The sequence below is a fragment of the Sus scrofa genome, chromosome 14 (assembly GCF_054392235.1).
Source record: "Sus scrofa isolate SSC_HxYL_T2T_F1_AM1 chromosome 14, Sscrofa_HxYL_maternal_Yorkshire_Landrace_v2.0, whole genome shotgun sequence".
Lineage (NCBI taxonomy): Eukaryota > Metazoa > Chordata > Mammalia > Artiodactyla > Suidae > Sus > Sus scrofa.
The window spans coordinates 78760839-78781465 of NC_139396.1; the positions used below are offsets into that span (position 1 = coordinate 78760839).

The 20627-nt window shown below is 43.8% G+C and overlaps 1 protein-coding gene across 13 annotated transcripts in view; it reads left to right on the plus strand.

Moving 5' to 3' along the window:
• TARBP1 (TAR (HIV-1) RNA binding protein 1) overlaps window positions 1-20627 on the plus strand; it is a 77247-nt gene that overhangs the window by 41070 nt on the left and 15550 nt on the right. For 7 of the 13 annotated variants that reach the window (XR_014827841.1, XR_014827840.1, XR_014827843.1 and 4 more), the window contains 10 exons: window positions 1323-1420; window positions 3656-3817; window positions 6270-6457; window positions 6857-7118; window positions 7219-7407; window positions 8973-9163; window positions 9338-9409; window positions 11749-11869; window positions 16551-16661; window positions 17865-18014. Coding sequence is in view for 8 of the 13 variants with exons in the window: in XM_013983218.3 (XP_013838672.2) it covers window positions 1323-1420; window positions 3656-3817; window positions 6270-6457; window positions 6857-7118; window positions 7219-7407; window positions 8973-9163; window positions 9338-9409; window positions 11749-11869; window positions 16551-16661; window positions 17865-18014 (1544 nt within the window). In the remaining 5 variants the exon portion in view is untranslated. Of the gene's footprint in view, window positions 1-1295; window positions 1421-3655; window positions 3818-6269; window positions 6458-6856; window positions 7119-7218; window positions 7408-8972; window positions 9164-9337; window positions 9410-11748; window positions 11870-16550; window positions 16662-17864; window positions 18015-20627 lie in introns of all 13 variants that reach the window. The other 6 variants (XR_014827839.1, XR_002338941.2, XM_005670967.4 and 3 more) reach the window with 1 other exon arrangement.

Sequence of the window (20627 nt, forward strand, 5' to 3'; positions counted from 1 at the left end):
ATCCAGTGAGTTTTAAATTTTTCAGTTGTTATACATTCAATTATAAATTTTTTTTTGGTTTTTGTGTATATCTTCTGTTTGCTGACTTTCTGTATTTCCATTTATTTCAAAGTATGTGTTGATTGATTTTTGAAGCTTTTTTTTTTTTTTTTTTTTAAATGGCCATACCCATGGCATATGGAAGTTTCCAGGCCAGGGATCGAATCCGAGCTGCATTGCAACCTACGGTACAGCTGCAGCAATACTGGATTCTTTAACCCACTGTATCAGGCTGGGGATTAAACCCGAGCCTCTGCAGTGACCCAAGCTGCTGCAGTCAGAGTCTTAACCCACTGCACTACAGCAGGAACTCCTGAAGCACTTTTTAATAGCTCTTTTAAAGTCTTTATCAGATTGCTCCAACATCACCATCACCTTGTGTCATCATTTGTAAATTTTTCTAATCCACATGAGCTAGGAATTCCTCATGCTTCCTATACCCAGTTTATTGGATGGTATCCTAGATATGTTGAATATTGTGTTATGAGACTCTGGATTTTATTTAGGTCCTGTGGACAGTGTAGCAAACAGTCAGCCTGGCTTGGTTTAGGGCTCAGTTCCTGGTACCCCAGCTTCTGTGCATGCTGGTTCTGCTGTCACTTTTGTTTTCAAGCCCTTCGCCACCCTGTCTGACCTGCAACCTATGTGTTCCACCCAGTGGCTGGTCTAGGAGCTGCACGCGTGTCGGTTCAGTTCTAAAAGTCTTAGCTGTGCTGCGTGGTATTATATCCAGGCCCAGCAGCCCAAGGATGAGCCCAGCACCCCGTAAACCACTTGCTGGGGCCATTTTCCCTCTCTGAAATCTCCTAGGTACTCACAGGCTGGTTCTCCGGGATCCTCTTTTCATTCCCTGGCCAGAGAGCTGGGGCCCATCCTGCCACTCACTTTCCTGACTGCTCCTCCATCTGGGGCCGGCCTGCAGGACCAGAGTCAACTCGCTGCTGTTCAGGGTAGCCTCTCTCTCAGTCCTTCTCCTGCTCTTTGCCTTTCAGAGTCTTCAGGTGACTGTTGGAAATTCTCCATCTCGGTTTATAGCTGGATTCAGTGAGAAAGGGTGTGTCTCTGTTCCGTCTTATCCACAGCTGAAACTCCTAAATGATTTTTAAAATTAATTATAGATTTCCCCATAGTATTAATGACCATTACATTGTTAGAATTCATTTTTTTGGTGATTTATGCATATGCTTAACATAGTTGAACTTTTACTAGAATATCTGGTGTACTTTGTACTAAATAACCTTTTTCTATCATTTTAGTTGCACAGTCTTTTTTTCCCCATACAGATGAGGTGTCGACTCTTCTTCAAAACTTTGTTATGTCCACTACGGAGAGCATTTCTGAATTTATTCTTAGAAGACTTACCATGAATGAACTAAGTAGTGTAAGTATTTATTAGAATAACTTCTCAGTATTTTCCTCACTGTTTGAATGATTCCTGACTAGCAGGCCCTGTATTAAGTTGAAAAGAAAATGAATGTGATAGTTTCTCGCTAAGTGACCTTAGCAGAACAAACATCACTGGTACCAGTTTGATCTGTCATAACTGTGACCTTGGGAAAGTTCTGCAGCTTTTCTGAGCCTCAGTTTCTTCAGCCACAAAGTGGAGGTAGTACCTCTGCTTCCCAGGGCTTCTCCTTCAAATGGTGTAACATATTTGAAGTATTTACTGTGTTCAATGCAATGAGAGTTGGGACCATTGGTCTGAAGTAAAGGGGACCCTCTGTGAAGGTAGCTGTTGTCCCTGTCTCTGCTCTCCACACAGTTTGTTCTTTCTAGGACACTGGAAAAGTTAATGGTTTTTTTTTTTCCCCTTTCTTCAAGAATATTTTGAAAATACCAATTTTATAGAAATGCCTATTATCCTTCATTTTTTTGGGGGGGGGTGTTGAAATCTCTAGGGACAGGAGTTCTCATCATGGCTCAGCAGAAACGAACCCGACTAGGAACCATGGGATTGTGGGTTCGATCCCTGGCCTCGCTTAATGTGTTGAGGATCTGGCGTTGCCATGAACTGTGGTGTAGGTCTCAGACATGGCTTGGATCTGGCACTGCTGTGGCTATGGCGTAGGCCAGCAGCTGTAGCTCTGATTGGACCCCTAGCCTGGGAACCACCATATGCTGTGGGAAAAGGCAAAAACAAAAAACAAAAAACAAAAAACAGTTGTTAATAGCAGTTTTGCTCCACCTACATTTCCAAGAAGGCATTAATACAGAAGGAACTTTTCTTGTTTTGTTCCAGTATCACTTTATCACTTTTAGTATTACTTTACCTTTTTGTTATGGAAATTTTCAGACATATACCCAAAAGAAGTATAGTGGACTTTCATGTACACATTATATAACTTAAGTGTTTTTGTTTGTTTGAAATTTGAAGCTAAAAATAGCTTTAAAAAGGGAAAGACTGATGGGAATTTTTTCTTTTAGAGGCAAAGATTTTAAAAAGTAAATGGAGTGTATGATAGTTTAAAATTATTTTGAAAAATTTACTCTTTAATATAATAGGTATTAGAATTTCCAATTAAGTACATTTATTTGGTAGCTTATTAGAGTTTAATGAAAATCTGTTCCCCCACTTTCCCTCCCCTTAGCAGCATGATGGTCAGTGTCTAACAGGCTCTCAGGGGGACAGAGCCCTGATTTGTAGCATTTGCCAGTTTCCATGGCTGATTTCCAGGTACCAACACAAGGCTATGACGAGATAGCGAGAGATGAACCGTCCCCCTCATGGTGCAGGGCTGTGGCTCCCCTCACTTCACGGGGAAACAGCAGCACCAGGCGGAGTGCCTTCCTCCAGACTGTCAGCCGTCTGTCCCGTAGGCCCCAGTCGTCCTCCCCGCTCCCGGGTTATGGCAGAGGAAGGCAGACTGGAGTTCCTTTTCTTCCATCTTCTCAGCGATTTCGCACATTGATCAGCCTCTCTTTTTCCTGTGTTTTCACCCTCTCCCTTCCTCCGGGATTTTTGTCCTGAGCATTGAACAGCCTCGGGCCCCTCATTTTACAGGAACCCTCTCAATTCCTGCTCCTCCTCCTCATGAGCTCATTTGTAATCCTCCGCTCCGTTCGGAAATGGGTCACTCTGAAACTGTCTGTGATCTTTGTCTACACCTGGACCATGTTTTCTTGGCACTGCTGACACTTCCCTCCTGAAATGCTAGCGCTGATGACATCATCCTCTCCTGTCGTTTCCATCTCTCTGGCCATTATGCCCACAACTTTTCCTCTCTTCAGTGTCATCTTTTGTTACTTTTATTATTTAATTTTTTTAATTTTTTTTTTGTCTTTTCTGTCCTTCTGGGCCACACCCGAGGCATATGGAGGTTCCCAGGCTAGGGGTCTAATCGGAGCTGTTGCCGCCAGCCTACACCAGAGCCACAGCAACGTGGGATCCGAGCCGCATTTTTGACCACAGCTAATGGCAATGCTGGATCTTTAACCCACTAAGCAAGCCCAGGGATCGTACCCACAACCTCATGGTTCCTAGTTGGATTCGTTTCTGCTGTGCCAAAACAAGAACTCCTCATTACTTTGAAATAAAATAATTATTTCTTGTCTGAACTCTCTTGGTTTTGTGAAAGTCATGGACCCTGCTCATTAGGTGTTTTATTGTTTCTCTTAGGTTTCAGATCTGGATCGTTGCCATTTATATCTGATGGTATTAACTGAGCTTATAAATCTCCATTTGAAGACTGGGTGGAAAAGAGGTAACCCTATTTGGAGAGTTATTTCTCCTTTGATAAATGCATCCATCCGGCATCTTCAGGAGACGGGAAGTGGACAGGTAATCCTCTTTGCTTCAAGGCTTTTGGTTATGTTGAACAAAGCATACATGGAATACATCCTTGACTATTAGACAATAGTTTGATATCATAAAAAGCATCTACTGAAATTTAATTTTGAAAATGATAAGCCTTTGCTCATAATATTTGATGAGCATTGGCACTCCTATTATGATCTTAGGTATGTAACAAAAGGTGTGGTAACTTCAGTCTTAAAATCATTTAAATATGGATAGGGGATGTCCACTAGGTCCTTGGCCCAGGTAGCAGTAAGGGGCATGTGAAGGTGTTCAGATTCACCCAGTCTGCTTGCAGAGCCCTCCATCCTCAGCTTCCTACCTCACTGTCATGCCCGGCCGTCCACAGCTGGCCCCTTCCTTCCCGCTGCAGTTGCTCCAGGCCACCCCCTGGAGTTTCACGGCTCAGAGGCACATGCCCGTCCTTCCTCTCGTTCCTGGTCCTCCACTGAGAATGAATGCCCTGCCCTCCGGGGACCGTTGACAGGATCTGGTCCATCCTTTATGTCCAACTCAAACTACATTTTCTCTTAAAGGCCTTCTTGGACCTTCATTTACCTGTCGCTCCTTAAGCCTCCATTTTTGTGTTTATTTCCAACTTACTTGTTTTTGAAATAATGTATGTGTATATGTCTTCTCCACTAGATTTTGGTACCCAGAGGTATTTCTTAAACATGGTAAAATAAGACATAGTGGCTATGAGCCTGGGCTTTGGAGTTAGACCCTGGTTGTGAGTCCTGCCAAAGTAATAATATCATCGTCATCTAATTTTCAAAGTAGTTTTCAAGAAATGTCCTAAAATAAAATTATAAGGAGGCCTGATTAAGACTTCAGCATCCTCTCTACTGTATATTAGTGTATTAGTGTTGGGGAAGGACACCATGAGTTTTGAATGTAGACCAGAATATAAACCGAACTGAATCGGACAATATTAAGGGCCTGAACCTAAACCCAGATTGGGACTTGACCCCACGTTTTCACTCACCCGATGTCTGGACTTACTGAGGTTCAGGTTCTTTATGCCTCCACACAGAAGGAATTCAGCGAGAGACAAAGTGATAGGCAAGAAACAGATTTATTAGGAAAGGATTCTTGTGAGAGATGCAAGCAGGCAGGCAAGGAGGTTCTGCCCTGAGGACCGAGGATCGGAGGGCTACAGTTTTATCATCCAAGGGGAGTGGGGGTTGGGAAGGCCCGCCTCTTCCTTTCTGGGAGTAGTAGCTCCTCCTTAGTATCCCCTAAGGTGTGTATTCAGATCCTCCGAAGGGTGGTCCTCCAGCTCCTGCCCTTGGTCTGCATCTGATTTCAGGCCTCATCCCATTCCCCCCACCCCCCAACGACCTGAGGCAATTCTCAAGGCTCCAGTAAAGAAGCAAACCTGCCTTGTGCTGATGGCTTTCTTGAGCAATTTGTTTACTTACAGAGATCTCCCAGTGTCCCCTAAGTTTCCCTCTTTAAATATGGTCCTTTATCAGGACTTCATAAATACCTGTGTCTATGCCATCCCTATCAAATCCACAGTAATTCTTCAGAATTGGCTTGTTTTCTTTAGTAATTCACTGAAATCCATTAAGGTTAATAGAGACCATACGAGCTCAAAAGTAACCCTCCGTGTATTATCTCCCATGTTGGCAGTGTTGCTAAGGGAAATTTATCCTTAGAGTTACTCGGTTTATTTGGGGGTGGTAAGGCAAGGCATGGTGAAATGTTCTGTGGAGATGTTCCTGGTGGCCCTGTCTGGGTTCTTGCCTGAACTGGGGAAGCTGTTGCCCTGTGTGGGTTCTTGCCTGTACACTCAGCTTCTTGGTTAGAGGTTACTGATTTTCTCTCTGTGAGTACAAAGCCAGGCTGCCATGGTTTCCTTCCTCTGTGCTCCTACGTGTAGAGTTTCAGGTGCTTCACCGGAAGTAACCCATTTTCTTAATCTTAAAGTAATCCTTTGAAGTAGATTCTAGTCCTGTCCCCATTTTACAGATGAGTAAAACTAAGGCGTGGGGCTATCCACAGTCACCTGGTGGCAAGTGCAGAGTCAGTATTCAGACCTGGGCCCTATGGTTCCTGAGTCCAGCTCTTAGCTGCTCCATCACCTCTGTGAAGGCAGCACCCAGCTGGCTGAAGGGGTTACTTGTGTACATGCCAGGAGTCTTTTTTTTTAGTTCACTTCAGCCAAACAATTAAAGCAAGGCTCACCCCTGGGAGCGATGCATCCAGATTGTCTGTTAGTCTGAATTTTTATTGCCACTTGAAGTTTGTTTGCCACCGATCCGCACAGAAATGGTAAAACTGCATGACGGGGATTGGATTTCCTCTTCTTTCCTGTGATGTTCAGTAGCAGCAGGAAAAGGGAAGGGAGGGCATGAGATTCTCGTAGATGTGCAGGTTCTTGCTGGTTAGGATTTGCTTACATTAAATAAAAGATCGGCCTGGTTCCCCTCAGGAGCCGACGCTGGGCACACAGATTCAGAGAGCCGTCAGCATGGCTGCCTTGGCCAAGGTCTGCGAGGCCATCGACCAGAAGTCAGAGCTGCAGCCAGACTCCCTGGATGCAGGCCCCATGGAAAGGTTCCTCTCCTCCCTTCAGCTCAACCAGACGCTGCAGAAGCCCCTCACCGAGGAGGACGGCAGGTACGTTCAGCCCTGGAGTGTAGTGTGCACAGGAAGGCATCTTTGTGCTCATGTTTCAGTCATGAGATAGTGAGTGATTGCCCATCCTCACTCAGAGGGTTATGGGAGCTTAGAGCTGAGCTGCATCTAGGATGATACTATCTTACCACGTTCTCATCTCTGCTCCTGGAAACCCATTAACTTCTCTGCTTTTTGTTTTCACGGAATCATTTAAAGTGAGAGAAAATACCAGGGGATTTCAGGGTAGTTAGGAAATTGAGGTTTATGTGGTTTCCTTGGTTTAGGATATTCAATGATGACTGTGTAATTTCTCCCCTTGTAAGGATAGTGTTCTATGTGCAAAGGAAATTGAGACAGCCTTAAGGAAAGATGGGCTAGTGACTTTGTTTTTTGTCTCAGTTTTTCCGAGGAATCATCATCTTCCCAAGGATGGGGGAAAATAGTTGCACAATATATTCATGACCAGTGGGTCTGCCTCTCTTTCTTGTTGAAAAAATATCACACCCTTATACCAACCTCAGAGGGTGAAATTCTGGAACCCGTTCTCCCTGCTGTTCAAATGCCAGTAAGGACTCTGCAGTCTGCGCTAGAGGCCCTCACAATTCTTCCTTCCGATCAAGTTTTACCTGTGTTCCATTGCATGAAGATTTTGGTTCCCAAGGTAGGTTATAGTGAGACATGAGTTAAAGAATAATCGTAAGAACAGACATCCGTGTCTGAAATTGTGATAATTATGTATTTCTTTTTTTCTTTTCTACCAGCTTCTGACCTCCTGTGAATCACTCTGCATAGAGTCTTTTGACATGGCCTGGAAAATCATAGCTTCTTTAAGCAACACTCAACTGGTATTCTGGCCTAATTTAAGAGCTTTTGTTCAATTTGTTTTTGATCCCATAGTTCTGACCGTTGCTGCAAAAACCAAGGGCCAGACGTATTTCAAAATAAAAGAGGTAACTTTTTAAAAATTGGGATTAAAAATATGTAAGCTAAGATTTAGCATCTTCAAATGTATTGTTCAGTAGTGTTAACTAGATTTCACCTTGTTATGACAGGTCTCCAGAACATTTTTATGTTGTAAAACTGAAACTCTGTATCCCCTTTATAATCCCCTAAACAATTCCCCTTTACCCCAGCCCTGCAGCCCCTGGCAAGCATCATTCTGTTGTTTCTATGAATTTGATTACTTTAGAAAAAAAGGATAAGTCTTTTTTTCATTTTAATTTGTGTTACCTGTAGCACATGAGGAAGAAGTGAGTTATATTTGTAACTACACAGTAGATTTGTTATTTATTTGTTCATTCAATAAATATTTTAAACCTTCTTGGGTGTCATGAGTAAGAAGCAGAAAATCTGTTAACTATAAAAGGGTAGGTGCAAAACAGTACCCGATGAACCACATCTACCTTACAAACATATTTGCTTCATATAATCATGAATACAAGTTTTGAATTCGTTGCTTTTCACATAGGAATCTTGAATTCTTAGCTTTTAAGAATTGGGAAATTTGCAGAGTTCTCTGGTGGCTCAACAGATTAAGGATGCAGTGTTGTCACTTCTGTGGCTCTGGTTACTGCTGTGGCATGGGTTCAATAGCGTTGATGTGATCCCTGGCCCAGGAACTTCTGCATGCTGCAGGTGCACCCCCCCCCCCAAAAAAATTGGGGAAATTTGCATGGAAATCTGTATTTCCCTTTCTCTTGGAAAATTGGATATTGTGGCTACACTGGTCATTCCTCTATGACAGCAGCGCCTGGTGTTGTCCAGTCACTGGCCCGTCCAGGTGAGGCACACCCCTTCTCCCTCTCCACTCCAGACTGTGGCTTGACCTCTCCTGAGGGCAAAGTCAGGTGCCCTGTGTCAGTGTATTTGTGCTATTGCTTTTCTGGTACAAAGCAATCTTTCTTTGAATATAACCTCATCAAAAGGAATATAACCTCATCAAAAGGTCGTTCTGGTTTCTGGAGGCATTTGTGTTTACAAATCACTCCTATGTGGTAGGGAACACCACATAGAGGAATTATATCATGCCTCTGGATTCACATACGCCCCTTTTCCTAAGGGGAGGATGGAAAAGAAACCCACTTACTACCCTGCTGTCCCTGCACTGCCTCTGTCCTTTCCTGGGGACACAGACACTGTGGTCTTGGCTGCTTTGGGGGAGGGGTGGGCCCTGGCAAATGCGAAGAAAACAGAATGTCAAGGGTAAGGTGTTTTCCGCCCCCTTTTATTCTATTGCTTTGGGCAGTTGTTTCTCTGGGAGAGTCCTGGGTGAATATCACTGTCCGTAAAACGTTATTTATTTTTAGTATTACGCATTCTAAGTGAGCATTCTGCGATTGTTGATCATCTTGCAAAATTCTAACAATAAAGAATTTTTAATTTTTTAGACTCTGTGGTTGCATTGACACTATCATTTGATGCCATGCAAGTCACAATTTTTAGCGACAGAGAGTTTTTTTTTTCTGACAAGAGTAAGCTGATCAAAGGATAAAACAACTATTGTATTTCATTCCAGATTATGTACAAGATAATTGAAATGTCGGCTATGAAAACTGGAGTCTTCAATATATTGATAAGTTATTGCTGCCAATCTTGGATAGTTTCTGCTTCAAATGTGTCCCAAGGATCTTTATCAAGTGCTAACAATTACAGTGAACTTGTCCTGGAGGCGTGTGTATTTGGGACAGTGTTTCGGCGTGATCAGAGGTAAAAGATGCTGTTGTTTCAACTTCTCATAATTTAAAGTACATGTGTACTTAGGTAGAATTGTGTGTCTTTTTTAAGGCTTTTGTTGAATGAATATTAAATAACTTTTAATTTAGGGCTTTAATTTTCCTGTCTAACCCCTGTTGTTCTTTGTTGCATGTGTTTTATGGAAAGGCTTATCCAGGATATACAGACCTTTGTAGAAAATCTCGGACATGATTGTGCAGCGAATGTTGTTATTGAAAAGTAAGTGTGGTGGGTCTTCCATGTCTTGATGTGAAGGGAATACTCAGTATATTAACATCGTATGAGAGAGCTTCTGTATAAGGTATTACATTAGCCTTCAAAGGTGCATTAGAAATTTGATACAGTATTTTCTTCAGATCTGTCACTATTCACTAACATTTGATAAACTTAAAAAAAGATTTTAGGGCAAAGTCCAGCATAAAGAAATAATGAAATAACTATGGGGAGCAGTTCCCCCTGTGGTGCCGCAGAAACAAATCTGACTAGTATCCATGAGGATGCGGGTTCGATCCCTGGCCTCGCTCAATGGGTCAAAGATCCGGCATTGCCGTGAGCTGTGGTGTAGGTGGCAGACTCAGCTTGGATCCCGAGTTGCTGTGGCTGTGGCATAGGCTGGCAGCTGCAGCTCCATTTTGACCCCTAGGCTGGGAACTTCCATATGCCACAGGTGCAGCCCAAAAAAGAGAAGTGAAAAGGAAAGGATTAACTATGGGGAACATAAAATCCCTAACCCTCTTCTTTTTGTTGAGGGCGGGGTGATCATCAGCACACGTAGCTTATTCTTTTTTGGCTAAAATTCACTATTTAACAACTCACTATGCTCATGCAAAAATAATTTTGGGGATAGGCCCTAAAGTTTTAATTTCTGGAGTAGGCCGATTCTTTGTGTGTGTGTCTTTTTAGTGCCACACTTGCAGCACATGGAAGTTCCTAGGTTAGGGGTGGCATCAGATCTGCAGCTGCCAGCCTATGCCACAGCCACAGCCACATCAGATCTGAGCCATGTCTGCAGCCTACACCATAGCTCATGGCAACACCAGATCTTCAACCCACTGAGTGAGGCCAGGGCTCAAACCCACATCCTCATGGATACTAGTTGGGATCGTTACTGCTGAGCTACAGTGGGAACTCCCGCCTATTCTTATCTAACCACTGAAATTAATTTTTGGAGAGCATTTTAAGAAAGTTTTGTTTTCTCACATAATTTTCAAATATTTGTGTGTGTAGTGTTTGTGAAAAGGATAATAAATACTGTTACAGGATTTTCTTTGATTTTAGAATTTAGGACAGCAAATGATATTTGTATCTGGTTACCAACGAAGTTTATTATCCCTAGAGTCATAGCTGTGTTTTAAATCATCTGCCACTCTTCATTAAATATATACAGTTTTCATTGTTAATTGCTTTAATTGATTTTTTGCCTTCTTGACTGGTTTAGTATAGCAGTAAGTGAAATTTTTCAGTTGATGATTGCAAAATATTTTGATTTCAACTTGACAGATGTTTTGTCTGTTCAGTTAAGATGACATTCATTCACATTCTAACACTTACAAGGAACTTTGGAAATGCTTATCAACAACTTCACTTAATTTGTCTTTCCACACTTGGGTACTGAAAAAACACTGGGGTTCTCAGAGCTCACTGCTTTCCTAGTCGGCCCCAGAGATGTGCGCTTAACTGCACAGTGAAGTCCATCCTTGCCCTGAGCAGGGGGTGTCTGGTTCTCTTCCAGGAGCAGCCTCATGAGCTCTGATCTGTTCCGTCCACAGATATCACTGACCCAGAAGCAGTAGTGTGTGTGCCTTGTCTTTCCAGAAGTCTGGGTGAATTTGTGCTTATTCCAGCTTTCTGTACAGACCCTCCTGCTGATATAATCACTTGTTATATTCCACCATCTGTCCTAAATTTAAAAGCATTGTCTTGGAGTTCCTGTCATGGCTCAGCAGAAATGAACCTCACTAGTAACCATGAGGACGCAGGTTTGATCCCTGGCCTCACTCAGTGGGTTAAGGATCTGGCATTGCTGTGGCTGTGGTATAGGCCAGCGGCTACAGCTCCAATTCAGCCTCTATCCTGGGAATCTTCGTATGCCTCAGGTGTGGCCCTAAAAAGATAAAAAAAAAAAAAATAAAAAAATAAAAGCATTGTCTTTAAATAGAAAGTTACTTAAGTTTAGAAAACTTTGAAAAGTTTTGATATTTTGAAATGATTTTTTTTTTTTTTTTTTTTTTTTTTTTTGTCTTTTTGCCTTTTCTTGAGCTGCTCCCACAGCATGTGGAGGTTCCCAGGCTAGGGGTCCATTGAGAGCTGTAGCCACCTGCCTACACCACAGCCACAGCAACTTGGGATCCAAGCCACGTCTGTGACCTACACTGCAGCTCAAAGCAACACCAGATCCTTAACCCACTGAGCAAGGCCAGGGATCGAACCTGCAACCTCATGGTTCCTAGTCGGATTCGTTAACTACCTCGCCACGACAGGAACTCCTGAAATGAATATTTAACATAATTTTTTATTTGAAAAATGTATTAATGTAATTTGTCACTTTCTATTTTTAGTACTAAAAGAGAGGACCATTATGTGAGAATTTGTGCTGTCAAATTCCTGTGTTTATTAGATGGCTCAAATATGTCTCATAAGTTGTTCATAGAAGATCTTGCAGTCAAACTATTAGATAAGGTAAATGTGCTTTATTTTACATTAAAGTATCTTGTTTTTTGTATAGTTGACAAGTTAAAATCCTTTATGCTCTTTATGTTGACACAATATGTATTTTTAAGTATTTTCCATCATGAAATATCATAAGGTTTATGTTCTTTATTTTTAGTTAAATCTTGCTTAGTAATTGTCCAACTCAGGTTTTGTTTTGGAGAACAAACATTTTATCTACATGTTACTCTGGGTATTTTCCAGTACAGTCAAAACCAGTGATATTTAGGGTGATACAGCCATACATTATTTTATGTAAGAAATGGAATGAAAGGGTAAAAATTTAGGAAGTGGCATAATGGGAAGAATTGATTTTGTTGAGTCTGCAGAAGCATTTATAAGTGAATATCCCACTGTCTGAGGACTGGGGTAATACGTTTGGGGAGAAGGGGAAAGGGCCAGTTCAGACATGGTGCTCATTTGGATTTGAGGCTGAGGCAGATGTCCTGCTTGGTCTGCTTTCTAGCCTCTGCTTAAATGCTGGGATGTAACTGGTGGCCACAGAACCACTTGAGTCCCCTGGGTTGACACAGCAGTGTCCCTTATACACTTGTTTGTGCAGGCAGCAGTTGGTTCTAGTTGCATAAAACCTAGGAAGTACTTCTTATGCAAAAATTCTCTCCTTCACACTGTTGGAGTCAGGGGAAATCTCAGAGGAAATAGTGATTTCCTGGTTTCCTGAAGGATGAGTAAAATTTAAAGGAGCAGAGTACTCCATCAGCTGGAACACACATACGTGTTATAATGCATGTTGCTCTGTAATAGAAACTGTATGAATGTTTGGTAGAAAAGTAAAGCAGAACAAGGAGGGGAGGTAACTGTTTAGATAGCGGGTCAGAGAGAGCCTCTCTAGTAGGTGACATGGGGCTGAACTCTGTCCATGAAGCAGAAGGACGCCAGGAGGGATGGATCCAAGGGTCAGATGGGGATAGTGCTGCTGGGAGGCAGGGAGGAAAATGAGGTTGATGGTTGGCCACTGGGTTTGGCGACACAGCTCTGTTAGTCACCTCTCCCAAAGGCCTGTTGGTGATGTGGGAATGAGGGTCCAAACAGGAGCCGAGAAGCCAATGGTGGTTGAGCAGGTGGAGACAGTGAGGTGTGTGTTCAGAAGAGACGAAGGAATGGGAGGGGCTGGAGGGGTGTGGGCTTGGGTGATGGGAGAGAATCAGAGCTTGCTGTGTGCTGAGGAAGTGGTCCAGGCCAGCAGAGTGAGTCACGGCTGTGGAGAGGCCAGCCGGCCACTTCACATCCCCTCAGACGCTACAAAAAACAAACTGAGAATAAGTATCAGTGAACCTAGGAAACGTTGGGCTGAGTGATAGGTGGCAACTCATGTATGACTCCATTTACATGAAATGTCCAGAGGAGGCACATGTATAAGACAGAAGGTAGTGGTTCAGGGAGAGTGGTGAGGACAGGAGATATTGGGAAGTGATTGCCAGTGGACACAGGATTTCTTTTTGGGGTGATGAAAATGTTCTGGGATTAGTGGTGATGGTTGTATAACTCTGTAAATATACTAAAACCCACTGAGTTGGACACTTTCAAATGGTTTTTTTTTTTTTAAATGTTATGTATTTTTTCAAAAATCCTTGGAGAGCCTAGATTAGCTCTAATGTCTGATAGAAGCATAAGCTTTATGGAGGATGGAAAAGCAAAGAAAATTTATGTATTAGAAACTTGCCCAGGCCAAGAACATTGGCCCAGAGCAGATGGGAAGCCAGTGGAGAAGAGGATGCTGGGAATTTCTGGGTGTTGCCAGAAGCACGTAGAGGTAGGGCCAGCTTGCAGTCGATTGAAGGGTGAGCCAATGTGCAAATACAGGCAAAAATTGTACTTGAAAATAGAGTTGATAATTCTCTGAAAGGAATATGAGGACCTTTCTTCCTTTGATACAAGAAGAAGAGGAGGTTGAAGACAGAGGAGGTTGAGTTAGGAAGGTTGAAGGAAGATTGTTGAGGTAGTAAGAAGGATCTTATGGTCAAAGGAAGAAAAGGGGTTGGGTTAAAGCCTTGAGGAAAGTCCTAAAAATTCAAATTCCCCTTGTGGAAATAAGTCTGGCAGAGACTTGAAATTAGCAAAATGATTGCCTAGCGCAGTGATCCCTAAAGGGTCTTCCTTGGACCAGAGAACTTGTTGGATGTGCAGGTTTCTAAACCCCATCCCAATTTGCTAAGCCAGAAACGGGGGTGGGGCCCAGCGGTCTGTTTTAACAAGTCCTCAGGGTGATTCGAAGTACTGTTGCATTTGAGAACCACTGGTCAGGCAGCTAAAGCTAGAACACACATTAATAAAGTCAGGGTGCATGGTTTTTCTTCTCTTCTGGGGTGCCTGGCAACTTGAAAGTAGGGTCAGAGAATTTAAGACCACTGGGTTCATTCAAGGGTGGGGGATTTGCAAATGGGTTTGAGGTCGTGAAAGGAATTGGATGTGCTCTTGGAGATCCTGCAGACATCATTCTTGGGGTTAGGTCAGGTCGGAGGCTCATGAACCTAGAGAATGTCGGCAGGCTAGTAGCGAAAAGGAAGATCTTTCTGAATAAAAGAGCTCATTGAGTGGAGCAGATAAAGGACAGAGGTTTGGAGCTGAAAAGGGAGTTTTAGCACTTCCAGGTGAGGCCCTGCTGGCAGGTTCAGGGAGCAAAGGCGAAACTGACGTATTATCAGCCTGAACCTAGCCAGAACCCAGATTGCGACTTGACCCCACGTTTTCACTCACCCGATGTCTGGACTTACTGAGGTTCAGGTTCTTTATGCCTCCACACAGAAGGAATTCAGCGAGAGACAAAGTGATAGGCAAGAAACAGATTTATTAGGAAAGGATTCTTGTGAGAGATGCAAGCAGGCAGGCAAGGAGGTTCTGCCCTGAGGACCGAGGATCGGAGGGCTACAGTTTTATCATCCAAGGGGAGTGGGGATTGGGAAGGCCCGCCTCTTCCTTTCTGGGAGTAGTAGCTCCTCCTTAGTATCCCCTAAGGTGTGTATTCAGATCCTCCGAAGGGTGGTCCTCCAGCTCCTGCCCTTGGTCTGCATCTGATTTCAGGCCTCATCCCATCCCCCCCCCCAACGACCTGAGGCAATTCTCAAGGCTCCAGTAAAGAAGCAAACCTGCCTTGTGCTGATGGCTTTCTTGAGCAATTTGTTTACTTACAGAGATCTCCCAGTGTCCCCTAAGTTTCCCTCTTTAAATATGGTCCTTTATCGGGACTTCATAAATACCTGTGCCTACGCCATCCCTATCAAAGGTGCTGCTCCCGAAGACCCGTGGGATCTGCCCGAGTGGGTCCCTTCACAGCTGCCCTGAGACCAAGCAGTACATGACACCTACAACCACCTAGATCAAAAGAAACTTTCCCCCAGAGTTCCCATCATTGCTCAGTGGTTAACAAATCCAACTAGGAACCATGAGGTTGCAGGTTCAATCCCTGGCCTTGCCCAGATTAAAGAGCTGGTGTTGCCATGAGCTGTGGTGTAGGCTGCAGACATGGCTTGGATCCTGCTGTGGATTAGACCCCTAGCCTGGGAAACTCTCTATACCACGGGTGAGGCCCTAAAAAGACAAAAGAAAAAAAAAAGAAAAGAAAGAAACTTTCCCCAAAGAAATAATAGTAAGGGAGGTTATGATTACATTGTCAGAGGTCATTGAAATCTGTGTTCACTCAGCTGTCATGTCACACAGTTTTACATGCATTCAAATGCAGAATGCAGACAGAAGAAAAAAGATCACAGGATTTGCCAAGTCAGATGAGGAGTTGCCTACATTGGATGAAAATAGCTTTTTCATCTTTAACACATTTGAAATTGTTCATAGTCTCTTTACTGGAGTCTTAACTTAGCAGCCAAAGCACCAGTAGTTTGGTAACAGAAATAAGCCTGGCAGTTGGCTGAAATTGGTTGGCACAGACCTGAAAACAAGGGAGAGCTCTACTCACGCAGAAAGCCCTGGTGCTGCAGTTCTTTGGGCTCTGGTGATGGCCTGGCTCTGTCCACTTACTTGGTACTCCCGTCTTATGGAGTTTACATTGAATTTCAGAGCCCGGGAGGGTACCCTGTCATATATCTCAGTGTCTTCTCAACCTGGGGCCACTCATCTGGCCCCCACCCCTCCTCCGCTAAGGGGCAGAAGCAAAGAAAACTGTGCTTCCAAGTACCTCCTATACTAAGTACAGTTTTCTGATTCCTTTTCTAATTTTAAAAGCAGGTAAGTTAAACAAAAGCAGCTAAATTCATTGCTTAGAAAGGAAACTAAAGAAAAAAAGAAAAAATAGATCATAAGAAAGTGTTTCTTTTCTTTTTTTTGTCTTTTTAAGATTGCACCTGCGGCATGTGGAAGTTCCTGGGCTAGGAGCCGAATCAGAGCTTCAGTTGCCAGCCTACACCACAGCCACAGCAACCCAGGATCCAAGCTACATCTGAGACCTATGTCATAACTTCCAGCAGCACAGGATCCTTAACCCACTGTTCGAGGCCAAGGACTGAACCCGCATCCTTGGGTTCGTTTCTGCAGAGCCACAATGTTATCCTTCTGCCTTTTGGAAGATAAATAGGCTCCTATGCCCAGTTCAGACCTTTTTAACTTAAAGTCATCGTTGACCTTGTTTTCATTAGTCACAAATTCAGTAGGTAATTTAATGTTGATCCCATCCCCTCAGGACGAGTTGGTGTCCAAGTCTAAGACTCGATACTATGTGAATTCTCACCAACACAGAGTGAAAAACCGGATATGGCAGACTCTGCTGGTACTTTTCCCCAGATTCGATCAGGTATGATGTTTATTACGTTTGTACCTTTAAGCATAATGTTTTCATGTGAATAGACTGTGTAGTAGAAACTGTCACTTACTACTTTAAAATTGAGGGAGGAATCTGCTTAAAATTTATACTTCAGTTCTTATTTATTAATTTAATTTTATTTTTTTGTCTTTTTGCCTTTTTTTGAGCCACCCTGTGGCATATGGAGGTTCCCAGGCTAGGCATCTAATTGGAGCTGTAGCCACCGGCCTATGCCACAGCCACAGCAATGCGGGATCTGAGCCACCTCTGTGACCCACACCACAGCTCATGGCAATGCCAGGTCCTTAACCCACTGAGTGAGGTCAGGGATCGAACCTGCATTCTCGTGGTTCCTAGTCGGATTCGTTAACCACTGCACCACGACGGGAACTCCAAAATTTATACTTCAGTTCTTAAAATTGAACTTATGACGCAAAAGATTTTTTTTTTTTCTTAAATATAAAGAATACTATGGCACTTAGGTAGGTATTGTAGCAATAAACTGGAAACAGATTTATACGTCCCCATTTAATGTTTTTCCCCTCAGTATTTTAACTGTTGAAAGTCTCATTTGCCACAATAAAACTTGAAGCTGTTTTTTCAATAGTGACTGGTTTTGTTTTTTTTTTTTGTTTGTTTGTTTGTTTTTTTTTTGTCTGTTTAGGGCCACACTGGTGGCATATGGAGGTTCCCAAGCCAGGGGTCGAATTGGAGCTAGAGCCCAGAGCCGCCAGCCTGTAACACAGCCACAGCAACTTGGGATCTGAGCGTGTCTGCAACTTACACCACAGCTCATGGCAACCCACAGAGGATCCTGGCCGGATCCTTAACCCACTGAGTGTGGCCAGGGGTCAAACCTGAGTCCGCGTGGATACCAGTCGGTTTGTTAACTGCTGAGCCGTGACGAGAACTCCTCAATAGTGACTATTTCTTAATGAAAATGAATAACCATCTTCAAAGTTGGTAAGAGACTAGATTTTCATTGTTTTCATCACAAAGAAGGAGTGATTATGTGATGTGGTACAGACATTACTAGTGCTGCTCTGGTGGTGGTCATCCTGCGAAAAGATATATCAGTGTATCGTCAACATGTGTACCTTAACCTTACACGTTATGTTAATTATAGCTCAAGGAATGTAAATGTTTAAAAACAGTAATCACAACAGCTTAATTTGTGAACTTTATTTTTCTCAGAATTTCTTAAACAGAATTATTGACAAGATTTTCCAGGCTGGTTTCATCAATAATCAAGCATCCATAAAGTATTTTATAGAATGGATTATTATACTGATTCTTCATAAATTCCCTCAGTTTCTTCCAAAGTTCTGGGACTGTTTTTCTTATGTAAGTAAAAGAGATTTTTCATGGTTTTTTTAAATGAAAAAAAGGTTTTAGTTATGCTGTAGCTGCCAGCCTACACCACAGCCACAGCAACACTGGATCTGAGCTGCGTCTGCGACCTACACCACAGCTCATGGCAACACCGGATCCTTAACCCACTGAGTGAGGCCAGGGATCGAACACACTTTCTCGTGGATGCTAGTCAGGTTCATTACTTCTGAGCCACAGTGGGAACTCCCCCAAGATTCTTATATTTCGAAAATTGTTTTTAAGGAATCAATACCCAGATTCGTGATAGAGCTTGCAGTGCAGGCTTCCTGACAAATAGCAGGTTGTTTCGAAACAGCAGTTCTTAGCACTTGCCTTGAGTGTTCTCTGCTGGTTTCCAAATCCACCCGTCCCTTTCTCCGTAAATGACTTGCCCTCCACGTCATATGAAACCGAGGTGCCTCCCTCAGTCTCTGTTTCCTTCTCTCTGTTTCTGGGGGAGAAGTGTCCTGTTTTCCCCATCTGTCCCCGTGTCTTCATTTGTGCTTTCTTCTGGGCCTTCACCCCGAGTTCTTCACTCTTACCCAAGTGGCATTTCTTCCATCTGGCCATCGTCCCAGTGGTCTTTTCTTTTCTGTTAAACTTGGAGAGTGAGCATCTTGGCCTTTCTCTGCTGCTCTTCTTAATCCCCGAGCTCTGCACCATCTTCAGAAATTGCACACGAGGGCTGCGCATGCAGCTGCAGGCAGCCCTTTCTTTCTCATCTCCTTTCTGCCCACCACACAGCCTTTCACATGGACAGGTGCCTTTTCTCTAGCTGGTTGTATACGGAGATGATGACTTAGGTGGCAGGTTCTTCTCTTCCTGCACACCCATCTCTACAGTTCCCTGCCTCTCCAGCTGCCTCCTGGGCCCTCTCACACGCTTGCTGCAGGCTTCATCCTGTAGAACAGAAACTGATGTGCTGTCTTTCCCCCTCTGCGGTCCTTCGCTGTCCCCAGCTCCCACCTGAAACCTGGGAGTCATGAGCAAATCACAAGCAAAGCAAATCATCCTCATAATAATCCTGAAAGGCAGGCTGGAAATTTTATACTTTACTTAATGAAAAAAGTCCAGAGAGATGAAGTAACTTGTCACACCACTGAGAAGAGACAAAGTTCTGATTCGCATGCCTGTTTAGTTCAAAAGCTGTATTTTTTTTTTTTTTCCACTCCCTCTCTTCTTCATGGCCATGGAATTAAGGAAAACATTTTGTGATTTTTTTTTTTTCTCCCTTGAGAGTGTCTCAGATCTGTTGCTTTATTAATCTAGTTTGTTCTGTCTGCTCTCAAGTTGGTGAACGCTGCTTCAGCAGTGCTCACGAAAGGCAGCTTGGCTCTGGTATGGCCCCAGCCTTCCTGACTCTCTTGTCCCCTGTGTCTCCCCAGTGACATTGCAGTTCTGCCAAGTCTTTCCACTTAGCTCCGCCTCCCACTTTCCGTAAAAAGCTTTCAGATCCAGTATAGTCCCTTCAAACCTTTCCCTGTGGACATCAGTTAGGATTTCTCACTGTAAGCAGGTAAAACAGCATTTGCTGATTGAATCAAAGGGGATTAAAACAGCAGAGGAGGAAGAGGGTAGGTAGTTTACACAACACCTGGAAAGCTGCAGAATTCTGCTTGGAAAATAGGCAGAAACAAGGTGAGGCTGCACCCACAGGTGTGCCCTAGCGCAGGTCCATTAGGGGCACCGCATCACCCCCAGACGCGTGGAGCCATCACTGCAGAGCTGCAACCTGGCCAGCTGCCCGCCCGCTGCCTCTACCACCTGCGACGAGGGGCTTCTCTGGGCTCTGCCTCTCAGGCCATGAGTCCTCACCCAGCATGGGCACAGGCCTCTCTGGGTCCTGGTCAGGTGCTTTTTCTTCAGTGGCAAAGAGGCTGGGAAAATGATTATCTGGCATCTTCAGCTTCTCATAAGACCTGTGGGGTGGAAAGGGGTTCAGAATAGATATCCAAAAAAGGGCAGTGTCCTCTACACCCTTTTCCTCTTTTATTTTTTATATATTTATTTCTGTCTTTTTAGGGCCGCACCCACGGCATGTGGAGCGTCCCAGGCCAGGGGTCCAGTTGGAGCTATAGCTGCTGGCCCACGCCACAGCAATGCTGGATCCTTAACCCACTGACTGAGGTCAAGGATCGAACCCGCAACTTCACGGTTCCTAGTCAGATTCATTAACCATTGAGCCACAACGGGAACTCCTCTTTTCCTCCTTTATTTTAAGCAGATGATCTTAACTTTCATGTTTTAGAGAAAATAGGAGTCATCATGCAGGAAGTCCTCTGCCTTCTCAAAAGCAACCGTACCAGCAAGCATAGCTGGTCCACATCCACCCAGGCCTGCTTCCTGCCTTGCCGCCGAGGCCCTGAACCTGCTGCCGAGGTCCTCTGCTTGTCCCTTCTGCTTTCTCGGAACCTCCAGCCCTCAGGCTCTCTTCTGGGCTGTTGCTGCTTCTTACCCAAATGCTTCCCATCCATTGTGATGGGTGTTTATACTGCCTGCTCCTTCCTCTCCTGTAAGCACATCTCCCTGCTCTGTCACAGACTTCCAGAAAGAGCGGTCTGTGGTCCCCAATTTGAGGCTTTGTGT